At 40.0% G+C, this 21,680-nt stretch overlaps 1 protein-coding gene across 1 annotated transcript in view; it reads right to left on the reverse strand.

Moving 5' to 3' along the window:
• Positions 1-266: 266 nt before the first annotated feature.
• Positions 267-21,680, reverse strand: part of LOC104083464 (multidrug resistance protein 1-like) — a 33,281-nt gene continuing 11,867 nt past the window's right edge. The window contains exons 11-27 of the mRNA XM_009586950.1: positions 21,557-21,680; positions 20,068-20,271; positions 18,663-18,833; positions 15,884-16,045; positions 15,154-15,393; positions 13,000-13,146; positions 12,488-12,592; positions 11,623-11,700; positions 10,410-10,493; positions 8,242-8,445; positions 7,299-7,399; positions 5,798-5,938; positions 5,149-5,305; positions 3,267-3,464; positions 2,147-2,353; positions 1,006-1,152; positions 267-470 (exon numbers count right to left, since the gene is read on the reverse strand). Coding sequence (XP_009585245.1) covers positions 273-470; positions 1,006-1,152; positions 2,147-2,353; positions 3,267-3,464; positions 5,149-5,305; positions 5,798-5,938; positions 7,299-7,399; positions 8,242-8,445; positions 10,410-10,493; positions 11,623-11,700; positions 12,488-12,592; positions 13,000-13,146; positions 15,154-15,393; positions 15,884-16,045; positions 18,663-18,833; positions 20,068-20,271; positions 21,557-21,680 — 2,668 coding nt within the window. The 3' untranslated portion in view covers positions 267-272. The remainder of the gene's footprint in view (positions 471-1,005; positions 1,153-2,146; positions 2,354-3,266; positions 3,465-5,148; positions 5,306-5,797; positions 5,939-7,298; positions 7,400-8,241; positions 8,446-10,409; positions 10,494-11,622; positions 11,701-12,487; positions 12,593-12,999; positions 13,147-15,153; positions 15,394-15,883; positions 16,046-18,662; positions 18,834-20,067; positions 20,272-21,556) is intronic.

The raw sequence follows: 21,680 nt of genomic DNA on the forward strand, positions 1-21,680 counted from the left end.
TCCAGGTCTGGCTCCCTCCAGATCATGTAATCCCCACAAATGCCCAGCAGATTCAGCCGCTGCGACTCCCCCGTGCACCTTCCATGACCCAACCCGGGGCATGCATGGCTCATCCCCACGGATGTGTGGGGCAAGGACTACAATGGGTACAGCAACCAGACACACGGTCCCTGCTCCATCAGCATAGACACAGCCAACCTTAATTCTCTGTAAGTTTTCGTGTCTTCCCAGAAAAGAAAAAAAAAGAAAAAAAAAAGAATCTGCAAACAGTACTAATTAGAGACTTGTGCATTTACAAGGGCATAGTAGTGTCCTTCCTTTGCCAGTAACTGGCTGTGGGTGCCCTGCTCAACAACCCTGCCGTTCTGGATCACTGCAATGATGTCTGCAGTCTGTATGGTCGTCAGGCGGTGAGCAATGACGATGCAGGTTCGACCTTGCCGGGCGTTATCAAGAGCTTTCTGGACGATCTGCGCACAGATGTAGTGAAAATGCTGTTAGCAACTGAAAGGCCTTCACTTGTCATAGGAACCACATTTGATTTCTTACTCTTTGTTATCACCTGAATATATTTCCCATAGATATACAAGTCAGTGCATACGCCAGCCACCCTTACTCAACATGATTTCTCACTGAGGTCAGTGAGACTGATCAAATGAGCATGAGACATTGAGAAGTGGGTTCTTCTGCAGCCAGTTTGGGTCAGAACACAAATTCAATATTTACCATCAAATACAGCTAATAGGAAGACAGCTGAAGAGTATCAGCTCCCCACGGTGTTTTCTACTTAAAGTTTTGGGGTTTTCTACCTGTTTATTTAGTAGATATGCACAGCTTCCTAGTGTCGTTCAATTCACAGCTCGCAGCTGGAAAAGCTATCGTGATACACCTGCCCTGTTGTTTCACAGCTGAGCATTTGCAGCATGTTTGCATTGATTTTATTCTACAGAAAGCAACTAGCCATGTACATAAACACATATATTTCACGTAATACCCATTACCCACCTTTTCACTTTCTGTGTCAAGAGCAGAGGTAGCTTCATCCAGAAGCAGAATGGCAGGATTACGAACCAGAGCACGAGCAATGGCTATTCTTTGTTTTTGACCTCCAGAAAGCTGTGTTCCTTTCTCACCCACCCGGGTATTATATTTCTGGATGTTAAAAATTAAAAAAGAAGGCCTGTGAATACTCTTAGAGAAGGAAGATTAGAAAAGTAAAGTTTTATGCATGGCTATAAAAATGATTAGGTATTTCCATCTTGAAAGAAAAGAATAGTGCAAGTGTTTTTAAGAAAGCTAAGGTTTCATAACCACCTCTAGAATAAACAGTTATATATACAGCCGCACATATTTATACCTGGTCTGAAAATTTACTTCCCCAAAGACTGGAATAGGTCTTGAACGGTACTACGAGTGATACAGCGGTAAGGTGTCCTCAGACATCTGGCCATGAGGGTGGGATCACAAGAGTAACTAGAGATTTAATGTTTACTGACATATGCATGAAGAATTGATCCTGTGTTACTTGTGAATAAAGAATCCCAAAAGTCATTAGTAGCAATGAAGATGAAATGTTTTTCAGCATCATTATATCATTTTAAGTTATACAGAACTACAGTGAAAACAAACTATCAAAGCATTTTTTCTTGTTAGAACCAAATTCTTGGCAGGCATGAAGGTCAAATGCCATGTCATTCACTTTTGATTTATTGCCCCTACGTATTTGTTAAGAAACACTCCCTATGTATGGCTCATCCAATTAGAAATAAAACATTTAGTTTTACTGAATTATTTTAGGGAAAAAAAAAAAATCTTTCTCAGAATAACTTGAGAAGTTTCAGCTGTCAAAGAAAAAATATAAAAAAAATTACGAGGACCTACTTGTACCTAGTGTCCTCTTATTTTTTTCCTCATATTCTGCTTTGTCTACCAGTATATGAATTGGAATACTGACTTTTTTTGAACAAACTAACAAGGATTTTAAGCTTGAAACACACTGACATTTTAAAACATAAATTCTATAATTTTTTCTATTAAGGGAAACAAAAATACTTATTTTTAATTTGATCGATGTAAGTGAGCATTGCCTAGATTTCTCCATGTCACTCCAAAAATCTAATCTCACCATGAAGAGAAGATCACTTACCTCTGGCAGTTTTTCAATGAAGGTATGAATATTTGCTGCTTTAGCTGCTTCTTCAATTTCCTCCTGACTAACCACCCTACTGTTGTCTCCATACCGAATATTTTCAGCAATGCTGCAGTCAAACAAAATGGGCTCCTGTGACACCAGGCCCAGTCTGGACCTCAGCCATTGTAAATGCAAAGATTTGGTATCAAATCCATCTGCTAGCTAGAAAAAGCAACAGAAAAATGATGCCAAGTTGACTACAGAGCTCATCCACAGATACACACTGTAAACAGGAAACACGAATTGTAAGAGGAAGCCTGTTACGTGTTAGATTCCCAGCTGAAATCAAGTAAATTTTGCATACAAAATGGAAAAGAACCAGCAGTATAGATGAAATATTTCCTTTCATTAGTTTTTAATTTTGTGTGTGTTTTTGCTTCCATTTCCCAGCAGACAGAAACACAGAGTGCAGATCTGCACAGGCTGTTCCTGCAGTCCTTCCAGCCCTACTGACCACGAGAAGCACCAGGACCTCACAGGAAAGCCTACCCCTAAGAAATATTCTTAGCTGCAGGCCTTTAACTCAGACCTAAAGCCTCCAAGGACGTTTCCTTGGACTTTCTATACCCATTAATGGGGACTGCATCAAAAAGCCCATTGCAACCTTCCGACGGTGACGCAGTAGCATCCCTATGGGATTACATTCGTATTATCTGAAGCATGTATCTATGCCTCTGATGGGTGAATTCATATTAATGAGATGGCTTATACACTGACAAGCAAGCGACATGAATGTTATGCCCCTGTGTGACCAGGCTGTGAGCAGCTTTGGGGAGGCAACGCAGTCTGACCCCGTCATTCTCTTCCCCGGTGAGGTCAGCGCCCTGAGCCGCCGCACCGTGCCAACATAGGTGCCAATGCTGGCATATGTGTCTAATGCACAGGGCAGGTAACGACAGGGGTCTTGAGGTTGTCTGCAGCTCCACTGGAGACAGAACCTCAGTAACCCACACCTCTTACAAAGGCATCTCTCTCCAGAGACATTGCTAGAATCGTTTAAAGCCTCTGAAACCTTGGAAGATAAAGAGTTCTGTAGATTTAATTGTTATTAATAGCCACACAAGTCTATTTTTACCACTTGTCCTTCTACAGGGTCATAAAATCTCTCCAGGAGCTGAATGGATGTGCTTTTGCCACAGCCACTGCTTCCTACTAATGCCAGAGTCTGTCCTTTGTTAACCTTCACGTTGAGTCCTTGCAAAACTTGAAATTCTGGCCTTGTTGGATATACAAAATGGACGTTTCTGAATTCAATGTTGCCTTCAAAATTGCTCTGAAAAAGTAATAGAGAGTTTACATGCTCACATTAGCATTTATTAGCTTTAGTTAAAATAATACTTGTAAGACTTGGTTATTTAAGTGAGAGAACTGAAAAGGAAGTTTGGGAGGGTGTTTTCAAAACTGCTTTTGAAGTTCTTCTTTTCAATTTTGGATATTGGATCAGTGTAGTATCATTGTTTATGGGATTATCTGCAGATGTAAGTCACTAAATCCTTCTGGAGAAACAGTTTTCCGCATCTCTTGTATCTATTTTTCACTTCAGCTTTGAAAAGAATACCTTTAGACAAATAAACAACATAATATTTTTCATTTCTGACACATGTAATTGAGGCACTTCTACTCTTGATATGATCTATAGAATTTGCTTTCCTGATCTCACACTGCAGGTAGCACAGAACGACTGTAACACGAGGTCAAGATCAGCTATTAAGATAGCAGAGCTAAATACTTTGGTAGATAATTCACAGGCATGCAGGACAAGCTATGTTTTAAAAGCAATGATAGTTGTTAATTACCCATTCTAGCCAGGCCGATGTCTAAGCACACATTAAGACTATCACCTCTCCTATCATTTGGGGTGGGAGCCAGCCCTATGTACATACTAGCAGCACCGCTAGTACAGTGTTCTCACAGCAGCTGATGATCTAATTTAATGGGCTCAAAGCTTTGCTTTGCTGAGGTCACAGGCATCACTGGTATTCGAGTCCAGTCTGTACTAGAAATATTTTCATTTAAGTTCTATTTTACTAGAGACCTTCTGCCAAATCTTTCAGCATCTGTGCCCTGGCTCAAGAAGGTATGTAAGTGTGCTTACAACTTTAAAGGCTGAAAATCCTGTGTATAAGCTTAAAGTTATAGAAACTGGATTATGGCTTCCTGAGTAGGGGCTACCATCTAAAACCTACACGGGAAGTTCATTTTGAACTTAGATGGATGTGCAAATGTAATCCTTCCAGATCACATAAACTGAAAGCATTTCATGCAGAAATTGGACAAGTGCTGAGGTCAGTTTCCTTAATGACAATTTTGGTTTAGAGGTGATTTTTTAGGGGATTTTTGGAGTGGTTTTTTTTTTCTTTTTCTTGTTGTTGTTTTTTTTTCCTTGTTGCGTCCCCCTCCCCCCAACTTTAGAGCAAAACAGATTATTCATTAAGTTAGTTTTGACTTCACAAGAGCACATTTTTACTTGTAAGAGTTTCCACAGTTGTAAGAGGATGGCTTTTGGCAAAACTGTTTTGTCTCTTAAGGAACTAGTCTCACTTATCTACAAAGAGAGTAGAAAAATGCATTTGTATTTTATTTCTCCTGTAAACCCTTACAAAGACAACGCATCTGTTAGTGGAACTGACATTGCCAGTGTTTTCCTGAAACCATTTAAGATGTGGGTCAGTAGAATGAAAAGTTTTTTTTTTAGCTCATTCAGAGCAAAACTACATTTAAGGCTATATACTTCTGACTGAAAACCAGAAATAATATGGTCCATTAAAAAAAAATTAATGAGTCACTACTTTATATAATGTCTGTCTTTTGTGACACCCTAAAAAAAATGAAGCTATGAATACAGTTGCAGACAATAAAACATTACTAATTTAGTTTGTTTCAAGTTTTCTGAAAAAACCCCAACCCAAACAACCCCAAAACCCCCAAACAACAACAAAAAACCCCCCACCTCTTACCAATTTTTCACCTTCTTCACTGTAACTGTCAATTATAGGTTTTCTGTCCAAAAGTTGAAAGATTCTTTGGGCTGACATTCTAGCTTTGCCATAATCTGGTGCCAGTGAAGCAGACTGACCGACATTCATAGCTGCAAATATGACGGAAGAGAAGACTCTAAAAAGAAAAGACAAAGCATCATTCATTTCAGGTAGAACAATGCACTGTTTTCCTCATGTGTAAAACAAACCTTCAGAATAAAGTTTTTTAGCATCTTTAGGTTATGACGTTTCTGGAGCTCCTCACCCCCCAAAATGTCATCCAGTAGTAGGAAGTTCTATTTGTTCCTATAACTACTTTATAGATGAGCAGTGGTGTCACATCATTTCTCTATGTAATACCCTCTGCCTGAAAGGAACGTCAGACAGCAAAGCCTTCTCCAGAGTAGGTGTGCTTGAGCATGGCCACACGCTTGCTGCTTCACTGCCCATATATGCATCTTTTCCCAAAACAGCCCTTCTGCCCAAACTGCACTCCCAACCAGACTGAATTCCTGAATCTCTATGCCCCATTGCCTCTGTAATTTGATGAAATAATTTGCATGCATTGAAGTCACTATCATGTGCTTTTTTCTTTTTTTTTTTTTTACATTTTATAAAGTATACTCACATAAATACATTTTCAAAGTTGCTCAGACTATGGGCAATGAGCCACGCCCCGAATCTGAAGACTGCCGCATTGATAAAGTAGTTTGCACACTGAGCTACTCCGTAGGTAAATCCATAGAAAGGGGCTTTTGTCAGAGAATCTCTGATAAAGGAAGAGACCTTCAGTAAATAACTTGTAAAACAGAAACAGCAGACACTGTCCCGGGGATGGCCAGATTTCTTGGTCAAAGCTTTCAAGCAATACAGCTCACTCCCTGAAAACACAACAAATCAGCCCAGAACACATGCACACTCAACAAATAAGCCCTGCCAGACCCTAAAAGCACCCCGCATCGTGGCATGGGACTGCTTTTAGGACAGAAAGTTAGAGCAAGGAGATCCTTCATCCTCACTTATGCTATCTTGAATCTCTTCCTTTGCTTTTCTATAGCAGGGCAGGTCACTAGAACAGTTAAAAAAAAAATTATTAACTACCACATATGACCCATTTTATTAAGAAAACAAGCAGGCTCCAGCCCAGCCTAAGAGCTGCCTGCGGGCTTCTGCCGGGTCTTCCCATCCGAGCAGAGACCTCTCATCCCAATTCGGAGCAGGGACATATTGCTGGGTATCCCCGCAGGGATTCAGACTAAGCCTCTATTTCTCAATCCGTCCTTCTGGAGAAGTTTCATTTTGTGTAGCTAATTGAACGCACACTGAATCAGAGTCTGGAGGACTCTCTGCCCTCATGGTTTAGGATGCTCTCTGAGCATGAAAATCTCCTTTTCTAGCCTGAGCTGTAAACCAGAGACCTTTGACAGTCCAGGCAAGAATCCTGCCCATATCTGGGGTATTACCAGTTCACCAGACACTGAATTTTAACACTGTTTTGGCTGAGGACAGATTATACAATGCATCATTTTCTTCTTCTACATTAGTTACCTTGAAGGAGGAAAGAAGCAAATTAGATTTTGGGCTAGTTTGTTTCAATAAAAATGGAGCTGGAAAAACCTGGCATCCCTGATGATTCGAATGCGTTTCAGTGGAGACAAGTCAGTGGGATGTAGCGGGTCAAACAAGGGAAACACATGAAGTTAATTTCAAGGTTTCAAAGTCATATGAGGGGAATAAAACTGGTTTATCTTATAAAGGGTGTGGTATGGGAGTTGAGTGTCAGTTCCTGAGTTAACTAGTGTCAATCCAATACACTGAAGTGGCATGAACATATGTCCTATATTCTAGGCATACACAAGAAAACACAATATTCTGTAACACGTATCCAGAGAATGCAGTTTATAAAGTGTTTGTGTAATGAAAAGGCAAATCCTGCAAATGTTTTTTCACTCTGCATTTAGGAATGTATATTAAAATATACTGAGTGGACAAATTTCAAAACTATGTGAACTGCTATTGATATCCTGCCCAATCTTTTGGGTATTGGATAGTTTGCAAGAAATGTATTTACAATAAACCTGAAAGACTAAAATGTACAAAGAAAGACTTATTAAAGAAAAAAATCCCACCTATATGGACCATTCAAACTTGTAACATATCTTTCATAAAATGCTTCTTCCCTGGTCAGTGAAGCTACAGTTCTTATGTTTTCAACCGATTCTGTTGAAATCTAAATTGGGAGATAAAACAAATAAGAGGTAATCCCTTACAACCACAATCTACAACATATCTCCGAAACACTCAATCTCTTCTCTAGCATTTATTATTTTAGATCAGAAGGTGTTTGCTTAAGAGAAGAGATTGAGGTCTATTACCAGGTGAAGGGAAGCCCAGAGCAATGAGATTATTCACCCCACGGTCACAAGACAAGGTGGGGCTGAAGCCAACAACATATTTGAGTTCAGAACCTTCGGCCAGCATGCAGGAAACGTCAGCAGCCCCTACCCTAACCCGTAGGTTGCGATCCCAATGATTTAAACCCTATTTCATAAAAGATGAACAAACCCCAGCCATCTGGACCCAGCTTGCACTTTTGCATGGCCTACTTCTGTCTCCTGGAAGAGCGCTATCAGGTGAACGAAGGCAGTACCCTGAAACTCTTGAGCACATTAATGATTTGCATTTTATGATGGAATAAAAAAGTAGCAATGTCAGGGCTCCGTGGCTTGGCGCTGCAATGCTTCTGGCCACAGCACAGAGCAGTGCAGAGCTACGCTGCTCGCTCTAGGCACAAGGCGCACCAGCGCCGGGGCCGCTGCTGTTACAGCTGTCCCTGCCCAGAAATGGAGGCTCTCAAATGCATTTTTATAGCCTAATTTACAGATGTTTTGTGTTATCTATGTTTTGCTTTTCTCGGGGATATATAAACATTCTCTTCATCCCCCACCCTGTCCTGTCCTATCCCTCTCCCCCCTTCATTTATCTTGGATAATTGAGTCAGCTGTAATATAGCTAGTTGTCCTTAAAAGTGATCTCACACCATGACCCTGTAGTTAAAATTGGAGAACTTACTCTTCCAGCCTCTTCCAAAGCTTTTTGATCTTTTGCGGCATGACCAGACACAGAGCTAACTCTCGCAGCATTTGTAGCAATAACGAAAGGAATGCAGGCCAGGATAAGCAAAGTTAACTGCCAGCCGTATACAAAAGCAATAACGATGGCAGTCAGGAGGGTAAAGACAGTCATAGTCATCAGACCAAGTCGGCTTCCAGTTGCCTAAGAAAACCCCAGAAACCCCCACATATACGTCATTAGATTTTCTTTTTATTACTTATATCACCACTTGAAATTGCTATTCGGTCAAGGCCAGCGGTAAATGAAACTGCGCATGGACATTATGCACCTACTTATGTAACTGTTCCTAGATGTTCCTCTTACCTGCCAGCATTCAGGCCTTCAAGCGAGGTTAAAGGAGTCTAAACAGTTGGTCATGGCAGTTGTTTAATGAAATATATATCTGGGACTTCTTGTACTGCCTGAGGCACAGAAGACTGGCCGCTGTCAGGGTAGGGCAGGTTGGCTGTTGGGCGCCCAGCACTAGGCAAGAGGGACTTCTTTCTAACAACAGTCACCCATTGACCCATCCCACTAATGGTGGTGGAAACTACTCATCCTCGGGTTCTCACATTGCTGCACCTGGGGTTGGGTTCTCAGAAAAAAAAAAAAAAAAAAAAAAAATCTAAATTTTGCCATCCTGCAGAAATGCTTTATCTCAGCAGGGATGATGAGTGGGAAAGATGAACTCATACTGAAGAACTCCTGTCTCCTCCCAGCCTGTGTAACCTTTTCATCAAGAACTTTTAAAATGAAAGATGATTAGCATCCAGCATCCGGGTGGGCTCTGATCTGCAGAAAAAAGGTCTGAAAACAGCCCTGTGGAAATAGTTCATCTTCCAAAATTTGGCTTGATGGAAAAAACAAAAATCCTTGGGCGGGAAGCAAAATTCTTCTCTCTTTTGCCAAAGACTTTCCTGCCCTGAAAAGACTTTTCTTGTTCAATAAAATTTAAAATAGTAATAATTAAACCAATGCCAAGGTGAATTGTTGCCATATGTTCTAGGGGCTGCACATAAAGATGGATTTGGAAACTTCAGCCAGCGCAGCATGAGGCACGGTACGTACTTACTGACACTCTGTAACGCTCCAGAGAACACAATAGCTTTAGAGAGAAATTCATGCCCTTAGTTGGCTTTTGTAGTTAGAGGACCCAGTGCACCCTTCCTTTCTACTGCCCTGACAGGGTGATATAGTTCAATGCCACTGAAACAAACTGGAACTTTAAAAAATGAAAATGACTAAGTTTTGTTAAAGACTGTTTTCTCACTACTAGCCCATAAGGAAAGAGGACAGAAGAGAGAAACAAGAGTCTACCGAGACTGAAAAGTGTAGGGATTAAAGGGTTTTTGATGTACAAATTTGAAGGACACAAAGACATCTTAAAACAAAACAGAAAACTTTTCCCCTACAAGTCCTGCAGTGATTTTTTTTTTTTTTTTTTTCTTCAGGGAGAAGGGAAGAAACAGAGAGACATTTGGCAGATCATCAGGGACTGCTGATGAGGTGAGCAGTAGGAGGAATTGTGCAGAATTTGCCATATTCTCCTGCCAGTGTCCAGTGGCCACCTCTCCCATACCAGCACCTTGAGTCATTCCCTCCCTTGGCCATCACTCTCTCTGGTCTTCTTTATTAATGCCAGGCCATTTCTTGCTGTTTGGCCTGATTGTGTGTGAAGCACATTTGGTGGGAATGGGAAGAAGAATTTTCTTCATTAAGGTTAGCAAAGGTTTGTATCATCTGTAGATACAACTTCATGCTACTCAGCTGACACCCATCACAGGGTGTAAAAACCTGGGGTCCACTGATTCTGGTCCCCAGCACATATAAATTTCACTTTGTGTGATGAAATGGTCTACAGTTATTATATATTTAGCTTAAAGACTTGCAGGGAGGGAAATGAAAGGTACATGAACATCTGCTGGATTTTTCATAGTTCTCATAAATTATCAGCTGGGAAGCCATTTCCAAGGTGTCAAGAGCATGCTATGTAAATGCATCTGCCAATCTGTGGGGTAGATTTACTACCTTGTGTTCTGAAATAATCTCAGTGTCCCTTGCCAATCACAATTAATATTTGTAAGGAAAAAAATACTAAAAAAGCTCATAAAAAAGAATCGGCATACCCCTTTGACTTGGGAAGCATCTGTGGCAAGCCGAGTTAGCAGAACGCCAACAGCATTTTTCTGATCATCATACCATCCAACCTCCTGCAAGAAAAGACACTGTTACTAATTTTTATTTCAAAAAATTTTGTGTTCTTATCATATTTCAGATTTATCAGGATTACTAATAAAATGAACAAACATTTCCAGCTCATGTAGCATACGGGGAAATGGAAGTACAAGTCATGATGGTTAACTGCAATATTCTTCCTCTGTAGTCAGCATCTTCCAAGTAAACTAAAAGAAAAAGCTTAAAAAGTATCATTCTGTTGTGAACATCTAATTGTTCACAATCAAAGTGTTATTAGCTGTAACGTTCTGCTGAATGTGCCTATTTAGAAACTTTTACTATAAACCCTTTTTACTCAGTCCTTCCTTGGGCCTGAAGAGGTTTACTATTCTCTTCTTACAAGTTACCTATTCCATTAACTATAAAAGAGCAATTGCTTATCCATATTTGTACATACAGAAAGGAAACGAGGCACTTTTACTTCCAAAGGCTATGGCAGGTTTTTTTTAATCACTAATTTTCCCTCTCCTAGTCCCTTTCAGATGTTTCTATGAACGCACATGTTCTTGTCCCCAGTGGGTGTGTGGGGTGCCAAGTTAAGCATTCTCAAAACTCCTATGCAAGTAACATGAAATCGCACAAATTAATAGGAAGGGTTTAATATAAGTAACTTTATTCTTCTCATGGGTAATTCTTGATGCAATAAGGCAATCTGCATTTTTTGCAGTAAAAATTATCAGATTGTCTACTTGCTATGGATTGCAGTATGTAGATTTAAGTCTAAATAATTAAACAGATTAGACTTAAGTCTATATATTACATACTTGCATCATGATCACTCAAGCAAGGGGAGATTAATCTTTTTTAATCATCCTTGCACACACAGATAGCTGCAAAGTGTGTGCATACTAGCATGTCAGAAGTGTGCACGTTTGCAATGACACTCCTTCAAAATTAGAATATTTGCAGTAGCAGAACCGAGCCAAACTGCACATGGGACAGGAGACTTTCAGAAAAAGTTGTACTTTTTCCTAAGCTGGTGGTAGAAGAGACATGTTTTTGTTTTCCTTTCTTCAGACCACACTATTGAAACCCAATGAGCACCTTGTAAGAGTCTGCAAAAGCCATCTGGCTCTCATGATACCCTAGCTGCATAATTCATACCTGCTGAAGTAATGCTCTGAAGGACAAAGAGCGCAGTCTCATTGTTAGTATTTCCCCAGACTTCCCAAACATGAATCCCTGGAGGAGGAAAGAGAGTCACATTTTCTCATCTGTTGCTTTAACTCTGTTTATAAAGCCGCACAACAAAAGCAATGACACCAAAAAGTCTCCTACAACGCCTTGTGCACATGTAAGTCTTGGGAAAAGTGCCATTCCTATTCCTGGAACCCAAAACTCTGTTTTTTCACAGAAAGGAAACAACACGGCAAAGAAGGCAGTAGCTTTGTTGTAATGCCTTATTCATATGCCTCAGCAGCATTAGAAGATAAATCAGCCCATCTAGTCGTTGGCCTCCCTACTCTCACTGCTACCAGAGACATTCACTCACAGCAGTCGTACCAATAGATTTTATGATGTGGACATCAATGTGGAGAAACTGTTTCCTGCAAGCTGTGGAGCAGTCATAAGAAGACAGCAAATGATGGAGTTTGTTTGATAGTATGAAAAAGACTGTCTGCTATGGAAAGAGTCCATTTTATGCTTACTTTGGCAAGAGCCTATAGACTGTCAGTGAGAAATGTCAGTCTTAACTTTGACTTTTAAGGCCAGACCCTCAACTTTGATTTCAATCATGCTGAATCCACATTGCCTTCAGTGGTTTATTTAAACTAACAGCAAACATGGACATATTCTTTAAGTAAACACACCAATAAACCCACACATCTCAGGAAGAACCCTGGCACTTCTGCGTGTTTTTGTAAGCTCTGATTGGTGTTTTGCTTCTCAAACTGCATTGATATGAGTTATACCTGCAGTCCTGCTGGGGAGTTAAGAACTTCTAACATTTCAGTGTAGTGACACTTACTTGGATTATGTATGCTGCTAAGGTAATCACTCCAAGCAAAAGAAACATTAAAGAAAGCACCAAAGTGTTTTTATTCCTCTTTTCTGGATCTGTTTCTTGAAAAGCCTATGCAAGAAAAAAAACACAAAAATGAGTACGTAGACAATGAGTGCCAGTTACATAAACCAGCCTTCATCTCAAGAAACTTGTCTACTTCAATTTCTCCTAGCAAGTACCCTGGATCCTGAAATCCGTCTGCAGTTAACTTTCTGTTGAGGGCCAGAAGACAGTCCAGCTTTCCATTTAACCTACATCTTGCTAATTTGTTCCCCCAGCTCCAACTATTGTTCCTCCTTTCCTCTGCTAGTCAGATGCAGTTGCACCAGGCTCTGCCTCTTGAGGGTCACTTCACTAACATTTACGCATTTTTCACTGGATCCACTTATACAAGTGAATCCCACCCAGATTAGGGAGAACTGGCTGAGCATGAGGGAGGCTCAGGACTGCAACATCCATTTGCAAAAAAAACTTACCCCGATGATTTTTCCAAATATAACAGCAAATGCAGGATGGACCCCACCTGAGATGGCAGCAGCAATCACTCCCAGCAGTACATACAGCCACTCAGGTTTGTTCAGAGCCAGGATTCTTGAATAAGGCACAGCAGGGAGATTTTCTTCCTACAGGAAGGGGAAGGCTGCAAGTTTTCCTTGGAAACATGAAATTCCCCAGACAATGGGTGTTCATTAGGCTTTGAGTAGTGACCTGTCTTGGTAAACTACTGAAAGCCCTCTCTGTGCACTTGCAGTGAGCAAACATGCTGGAGATCTGCAGCTTTGCTGTTTCATATCCTAGAACTTCAACTGCACTGTAAAAGTTTGGAGGCAAAAATTTAACAAAAGGCTAAGTCATGAGGGGAGAAAGGCCAGGACAGTTCATTGAAAGTCAGATTGGACTGGTCACCATGAATGGCAACTTTAACACTTGCATCTTTATAAAGAACTAAAAGTCTCACTGTTCAGAGCACAGAAAAGATCCCTCCAGTTCAGCTAAATGCTAGTGGGCTGGCAGTAATACAATTGGGCAGAGAGGTCATCTTTCTCTTTTGCAAACTATAGCCTATGCATCATTACCAAAAGCATGAAAGAGGCATATGTAACAGTCAGTTAGCCTGCACGTCCTTTGAAAATACAAAAAATGCCCTGTTCTGCTTTACTAATTTATTCAAGTGTCTATGCCTCCAGAAGGGGAGTTCTGGAAAAGCAAAAAATGAAAACATTGGAAATGAGACAAAAAGTTAGGCAGGATTATGAGTAAGCTCCTCTTGCTTCCTGGTTATTTTATCCCATGTTTCGGATGCTGAATGAGGGTGGCTAAGGCTCAACCATAAAAGCAGGCTGAGCTTCCTGAAATAATTACAACTGCTGGATGCAGATGCTTGATTTCTTAATTTTTTGTGAATGTGATGAATGCTGAAGTCTTGAGCATGAACACCCACTACTTCCTCTGAGGTCTTAAGCAATATTAATACACAGACAAAAGTATCTTTTGAAGTTGCATAACTTTTTTGTGATAATAGGAATGGATCCAGCTCCTTCGTACTATTTGAAATATGTATTAGCTGGAAGTTATATTTTATTGAGAAGGAATATCGATAGATACAAATTACACTAAGGTTTCCATAAGTATTTTAAATAATCAAATGCTGTATTACAGATGAGATGCTAACTTCCATAGATTTAAAAGGATCCATGGTTTTATTTCAGAATTTGCATTTTATTTCTTCACTTCAAGGGTCCTGAAGTCAAGGGGGAAAAAAAAAAACCAACAACCCAAACCCAGAAAACAGTAAACAACTCTTCCAATACATTTCTTGCAAAAAGATGCTGTAGTTCAAGCAGTACAAAATAGGAAAAAAGAAAATCAAGTTTCTATTGAGCTGCCCACCCAAACTCTGATCCAGAGTCCACTAGAATTCTGCTCCTATTGATTGCCATGAGCAAGTTTTACTCAACTTTGACAAAACAAAGTTCTGTTTTTAAAACCTGAACTTCCTATATGACTTTTATCAACTAAAGTGTTTTATCTGAATAAAAACCTCCAGAATTGGATGTTTTAAAGCATATACTAAGACTGAAAGAGAGAGAGAGAGAGAGAGCGCGAGAGAGAGCATGCGCATAATGGTTCTTTTATTTAGAATACACTTCAAAATGTTAGGGTTTTGATTTTTTTTTTTTTTGGTTTGACATAAAGGTAATATGATATTCCAAAGTGCCTTAAAACTTGGTATGCACACCCCAGGGATTACATTATTCACCAGTATTTGCAACAGTGAGTACCAGGAAGTAAAGAATCCTGCAAATGAAATCTCACAGTTTGTTTTAATTAGATAGAATTAAAACATCAGTAACACTGAAATAATACACTTAATTTTATGAAGCACAACAAATCAACAGCACAAGTTTTTTCCAGCTCCACACTAAGTCAATAGTGTTAAAATGAAGTTTTTGGTAAGACGTACATGATTGTCCCCATATTCCTAGGACAAATACTCAGCCTGGTGAGTACTGACTGTAATAGAACCAGAGTAAAGGTTGCATGGCAGCCAGCTATCTAAAAGTAATTAAAGTTATGTGCTTTGTGTTTATGCTTACATGTTATCACTAAACCAAAGTTTTAATACCAACCTCCAGCTCTTTTTTCTTCCTTTTTCCAGAGGACTTTTTCTTAGAAGAGCACCTCTTGCTCTTATATCTGCCGGTTCTTCTTCGAATGCTGCCTCTCTCAGAGACCACTGATTCTTCAAAATGATCTTGAAGAGTCAGCTCCTCCACAAGATCATTTCTGTTGCTTTCCTCATATTCCTCAGCCCCTGTGTCTTCACTTTCTTCTGATGCCCCACCATCTTGAACATTATTGCTACAACCCTAGTGAGAATTCAATTCAGGATATACAATGACAAGACATTTTGAGCAGGGAGAAGGAAGAGTAAAATTTTTGTCTCATGAGTAGTGCTGTTTCAATCATGTGATCACTGTTGCCTATAGGCTACGTATATTTCAGTCTGTAATGGCAGAGCAGTAGACTATTTGGTCCTGATTTTTTTTCCCCCTCTTTTCTCTTTTTCTTTAAGCAGCCTATGAAATCCACCTGGAATCAAACAATTCTGTGGTTATGCCATACATAGTCTGTACCTTCAACTCACTTATGTTTTTGACATATTGGATTGTGTAAATGTGAAACACTTTATGGGTAAAACCCCCAAGAATTCCAAGCCTGTGTCCGTGCCCAGACTAGAGCGACTGAGCAGCTGCCAGCTGGACAACATGCAGGAACTACAGAGAGAAAATGGCTCCACATACCAGCATTTCACAACTTTGTGAAATGGAGAAAGAAAATAAATAAATTTGCTCTTACCTGCTGCATTACAAGAGAATAGTAGACTCCTTTCTGCAACATGAGTTCACTGTGTGTTCCTTGTTCAACCAGAACGCCTTTCTCAAATCCAGCAATAGTGTCAGCAGTCCTGATGGTAGACAGTCTGTGAGCAATCACAATGGTGGTACGTCCAGTCCGAGCCTTACAGAAAAAAACAACAAAAGCAATTTACATTAAAATGTGCAAGAAAATAGCACGGAAATAAAATAAAGTTATTTTAGCATTTATAATATAAAATAAATCCAAACTTTAAAAAGAATTCTTTCTTCTAAAAGCAAAGATTTTTTTCCTGGTTTCATGTCTCTTGTTTAACAGTCTAAGGACACTTTCACTTGCCTAATTCAGGCAGAGAAAACCACATTAATCTTATTAGACAGGCAATGCAGGTATTAAAGGCTATAATTAAGGTTATTTGACTTTTTACCAAACTTGAACTGTTTGAGCTAAAGTTGCCCATAAAGTGTTTCCATGTGTATGCACGCATGGGAGGGAAATGCAGTGAGAATAGTCAGATCTTTCTCAAAATAAAGCTAGAATAGCTAGTATATAAAGAAAGCATTTTTTTTTTTATATACTGTTCATGCATATTTTTTGAAGTATAACATTAGCATGACTTCTGACAAGACTTAGCAAGAAAGCGTAGAAGAGCAGAGCACATCTGAGGTCAGAAATGCATTTTAGACACTCCCTAAAGCTCTCTCCCAGTCTTTTGAAATAAGCTACATCTCAAATCAGGGGCCCGCTGGGATTTGGCAGGGAGAGCCGCCGAAGCCTCAGTCTGCAGGTTACATGCTCCATCCCTCTCCAGCTCCCACATGCAGACCAGTGGTGTGCACAATCCTCATGCAGCAAATGAGCACACGCCAGCTTGCGGCTGCTGGAGAGAGCAGCTTCCCCCCTGGCTGATGCCTGGAGCAGATGATGGCTTGGGGGCAGGAGGAGAAATCCAAGGGGACCTCATGCAACAAATATGTTCTGCCGTCAAGGAGCCTGCTGGAAGTTACTTGCTACAGAAGTTGTACATCATATGGGCACAGGAACAGGGGCATGGAGAAGATGAGGACAATTTCAGTAGATGAATGCTTCCATGGAGATTTGGATTCTTTTCTCATGGATCTGATGCAAGTCACTCAGAGGCTGTCACAGGAGGTCTGCCTCGGTGCAGTTTTCATGCCTGTGCCCTAATGCGCAGAGGTGCGGAGCCTTCACCACTGCAGCTGCGAGCTGTGATCAGAACAAGCAAAAAGCTTTAAAAGATGCAAAGTTATCTGAAAAACAGTAGACTACAAGCATCTGCATATGACTGCTCAGAAACAGTGTGCATTTGTGAGATTAACATCTCTGTTCCTCAGCCGTAAAAATAACGAACAATATTGGCACCACTTTTTCCATTCAGGGATGCTGAGAAGAAATTTGTAAATCCCATTTGGGGACTACATTGATGGACATCAAAAAGCTGTGAAAAGATGAGTAAGTTATGATTCAGGGCTCATTTTGGTGTGTTCTGGGAACATGCTGAAGGATGAGGAAGAGTATATAGAACAGTCCCCTTAATTGAGTGATCTCCCTCTATGTTATGCACTAAATGAAGCAATAAGCTTCTGGAAATGGTTAGTATTTGATCATGGAATTAAAGAACATGCAGAAGAAAGCTAAATTATGGCTGAAGCAGCAATCTTTTAGTGCTTAACTTTGCAGCAATAATATAATTTATACACAAATTAGATTAGATTAATATTATTTTTGCATCCACATGTTACCTCAATACCAATAATATCAATATAGTCACATGAATATAACCAGCAGCTACATTTTACCTCAGATTTAAACTGAATGGCAATGAAGGTGGTAAATTCTGTATTTTGCTTGAGCCTTACTTGTAACTCATATCTTTCTGTGCATAACTACTGAAATGAAAGGCAGGATTTTTCACTTAGCTTTTAAAAATACATTAAAATATTAGATAAATATAGAAAAATGAAATTTATCTATAGATAAACTAGATAAATGTTAGATAAATGAAAAAACATTCCAGCCCAGCCATGAAGTTCTTTTTTAATCAAAGCCTTTAGGCTTCACTACATCTTGGTGGAAACTGCTGACACAGGAGGGCTGCAAGGAAGGGGCTGTGAGCTGATGGGACAGAGGCACAGGTACAAGCTCTGACAGCTCTGCTCCGCAGTAGCGCCCACCCTAGAGCTGTGGGGCTGATGAAAAACACGAGGGGGGCAGACTGTCAGTATTTGTAACTGGCTCTGCTTTTGTTCAGTGATTTGCATTCAGTGTCTGTAAAAAAGAAAAAGGCTAAATCCCAAGAGCTTTCTGAAAATTATGAAGCAACTGTTCAAGGAAGAATGAATACTAGGAATATTATACTATACATTTCTATTAATCTATCTGAAAAAGTCCAATCAGTCCTCATACCTCGTCTTGATAAGATGCCATCCAATATTTCACCAGCAAATGAACAATTGTTATTTGGGGAAGGCAGTACAGGAGACCTAAGTTACAGTTACACATGACTGTGTCTTGGTAATTAGTCATAACACTAAAAAAACCCCAAATAGACATGATTCCTAAGTAAAATTTTGATCATTTAAACTCCCTGTTAAAACGCTGAAATTGAAACATCCATCCAAATTTTATTTTCCAGTGTTCTTGATTCCAATAGAAACATGCACTGAAAATTGTATGTTTTTTCTTAAGTGCTCTTGCACCCTTTCGTGGCAACTGGTAGCTTCAACAACATGACTCCTACCTTATCGAGAGCTGCTTGCACTATGGATTCACTCTGAGTATCCAGTGCGGATGTAGCTTCATCCAGAAGAAGAATCTTGGGATTTCTTGCTAGGGCACGGGCAATAGCTATTCGCTGCTTCTGTCCTCCACTCAGTTGAGCCCCTCTTTCCCCTACCATGGTGTTAAATTTCTGAGAAAGGAGAAAAGAAAGCAGAAGTTTTGGGATGTCTCAAGTGAAATCCTCACTTCTCTGTGCTATTGTAAGTACTCAGCTTCTAGACAAGAGGTAGCTTTATCCGTCTGACTTGAGCATGGGCAGAGCAAACGTGCAACTACATTTATTCATCTAGCCCTTAGCAAAGCCCTCCTACCCCCATTACATGTTTTACATGCCTAACTTTGAATTTATGGTTCTTTAAAATCTTGATCTTTACTGCTTGCTCAGACAGTGCTCCAACCCGTGGGTTTTCTCAAAGACAAGCCCATAAAAGGCATGTGTATTTACTGAGGACTGCCTGCCTTTCCAACAGGACTGGGATCATAGGAACCCACCAGGACCTGTAGTGTTACCTCCTCTGAACCTGAGACGTCCCCCTTGGAGCCATGGCTTGGTTCCTACTGACTGTCACTCACTCCAAAGTGGCAAGTCTCAAAGTCCACTATAGTCTTTTATTATATAGCTGTTTAAGAGTAAATATTATCAAATAACTTCCTGAGAAGAAGGAACCTTGGAACAGACTGACACGCTAGAAATGGCACATCCTTGAGAGCTGAGGAACGAGCTCTCTGAGGTGCTAGAAGAATTTGAAATCAAATCCCTGGTGGGCACTTTTTCCACATCTTTTTAGCTGCAGGACCAAAAGGACGGACATATCATCATCCATTTCTTGACGATGTGTTTTGAATGAGTGATCTCACTTCCCATCCCCACCCTGAAAGGAATAAGGCATCTACTGCTAGGAGAGGGCTCAAAGCTGTGAATCTCAGGCAGAGGGAAAGCTCAAGCTCCCAGCTGCTAAAAATGACCTTGGTTCACTTATTTACTTCCAACCCCCATTTCCTATTGAATGTGGAGACAGCTCCTGACAAAGGGTTTTGGATTTCTGGATCTTCTCTTTAAAAGACCAACTCTTCCCATGCCTCGTGAGATGGGTAGGGATGGTAATACAGCTGTGAAGTTTCCCTTCTCTTGAGTTAAGGCATTGATATGTTTTCCAGACTTAGGCACAAATCCTTTGAGGGCAACCAAACAAAGGCACAATATCTAGTCCAGAAAGTCCCTGAAATGAAAGCTGCTGGAAGCTATAAGAGCATTTTGGGAAGTTATACTACAACTTGAATTCCCATGCTCTCCCTCTCAGAAACAGGACACCAGCCTAAATGGACCTTTCATTCTTATACTCAAAAGAAGTTCATGGACTCACATCAGGCAGTCTAGATATAAAGTCAAAAGCATTTGCTTCCTTGGCTGCTTGCTCAATTTCAGCATCAGAAATATCTTCTCGGCCATAGCGAATGTTCTCAGCTATTGTTGTTGCAAACAAAACAGGCTCCTGGCTCACAATACCAATATTTTCTCGTAGCCACTTTACATTAAGTGTCCGAATATCCCGACCATCTAAGGTAATCTGAGAGGAAAAGCATACATCAAAGAAGTTGAGGAAATGCATTCTGCTCATAATAAATCAATTAATTACTATTACTTGACTTAAGTATCAGCTACAAGGACAAAAAGGAAAAAAAATTGTTGTCTTTAGTAGAAAACTATGTTGGGGGAGAAGTTACAACTGTAGTTTTTCCATTCACTGCACAAGAATGAGAATGGTGAGGAGCTGCACAAGCAGAGGAGACATCAGGTTTTTCCCATTGTGTTTTTTTTTCTTCCCCCATTAACCATGCTGTCCAAGTCGGCTTAAGAGTTTTCCAGCTTCTCTGCATACTTTTTACCCTGTTCTCATGCCCCTGTGCCAGTTTGCTGCCCTTGCAGTGGCTACACAATTGCGTCTGTGGCTGTGCTTTACACCAGATCAAATAAATAGTCCAAGTTGATTAAAAAGAAAGGGAAAGTTATTTTTAACCTAGATCATTTGCAATGTGGTCCTATGAACATTGACATTACACAGGTGAGGAACAGCAAACTGAGGGATGAGGACAGGAATGAATAGCCACAGAAAAAATAAGTTTAAGAAACAACTGTGTTGATAATAGATAGCCGCCTTGATACATCATGTAGTGATAGTTCAGTGTTTAATATTTGAAATGCTTACCTAGTTCCAACTAGCAGTAACAACTACTAAGTAGCGTTCTTCAAATATTAAGTATAAAAAGAACATTTTCCTTAAAAATATATTGTTTATTTTCCTCCTTTTTCCCCGCGGAAATTTCTTATGAGAAGTATTTACCATTTACTGACTGGATCTAGTGTTTAGTGGTAGAGCAGATGTACAATGTGTAATGATGGAAACTTTTGCTGTGGGTTAGCAGATAGAGGAAAATGAGCCAAGAAAACAACCATTTAAAATGGGAAAACTCTCTCCAGGTTTTAGTTTATGTTCAATGAAAAGAAAGCAAAATACAGCAGAGCACTGTTGGATTATGCTTTGCTTAAAAAAAGTTTACAGAACCTTACAAGCCAATTGTTGATGAAAATAATTTTAAATTCAGATCTTGCTTCTATTCAAAGATTTGTGTTATTTACTATTTCTGGCATAGTACTGCAAGAAGGAGGAGAATAATGAAGTCAGGCCAACAGGAGAAGATAGTTCATTTGAAATTTAAATGGTGGAAATACTGAACTATGCAGAGATATGCACTAATTTAATTAAAAAAAAAACCCCAAGGTTCAATCAATATGGGAAACTCAAGCTTATCCCAATAGCTCTCAGTTTTTACAGTTCACTTGCAGGCACTCACTTCTCCCTGGACAGGATCGTAGAATCTCTGTAGCAACTGAACAGTAGTGCTTTTTCCACAGCCACTGGCACCAACTAAAGCAATGGTCTTCCCGGTTTGAACTTTCAAGTTCAGACCTTTGAGG

The sequence above is a fragment of the Fulmarus glacialis genome, unplaced genomic scaffold (assembly GCF_000690835.1).
Source record: "Fulmarus glacialis isolate BGI_N327 unplaced genomic scaffold, ASM69083v1 scaffold11171, whole genome shotgun sequence".
Classification (NCBI taxonomy): domain Eukaryota; kingdom Metazoa; phylum Chordata; class Aves; order Procellariiformes; family Procellariidae; genus Fulmarus; species Fulmarus glacialis.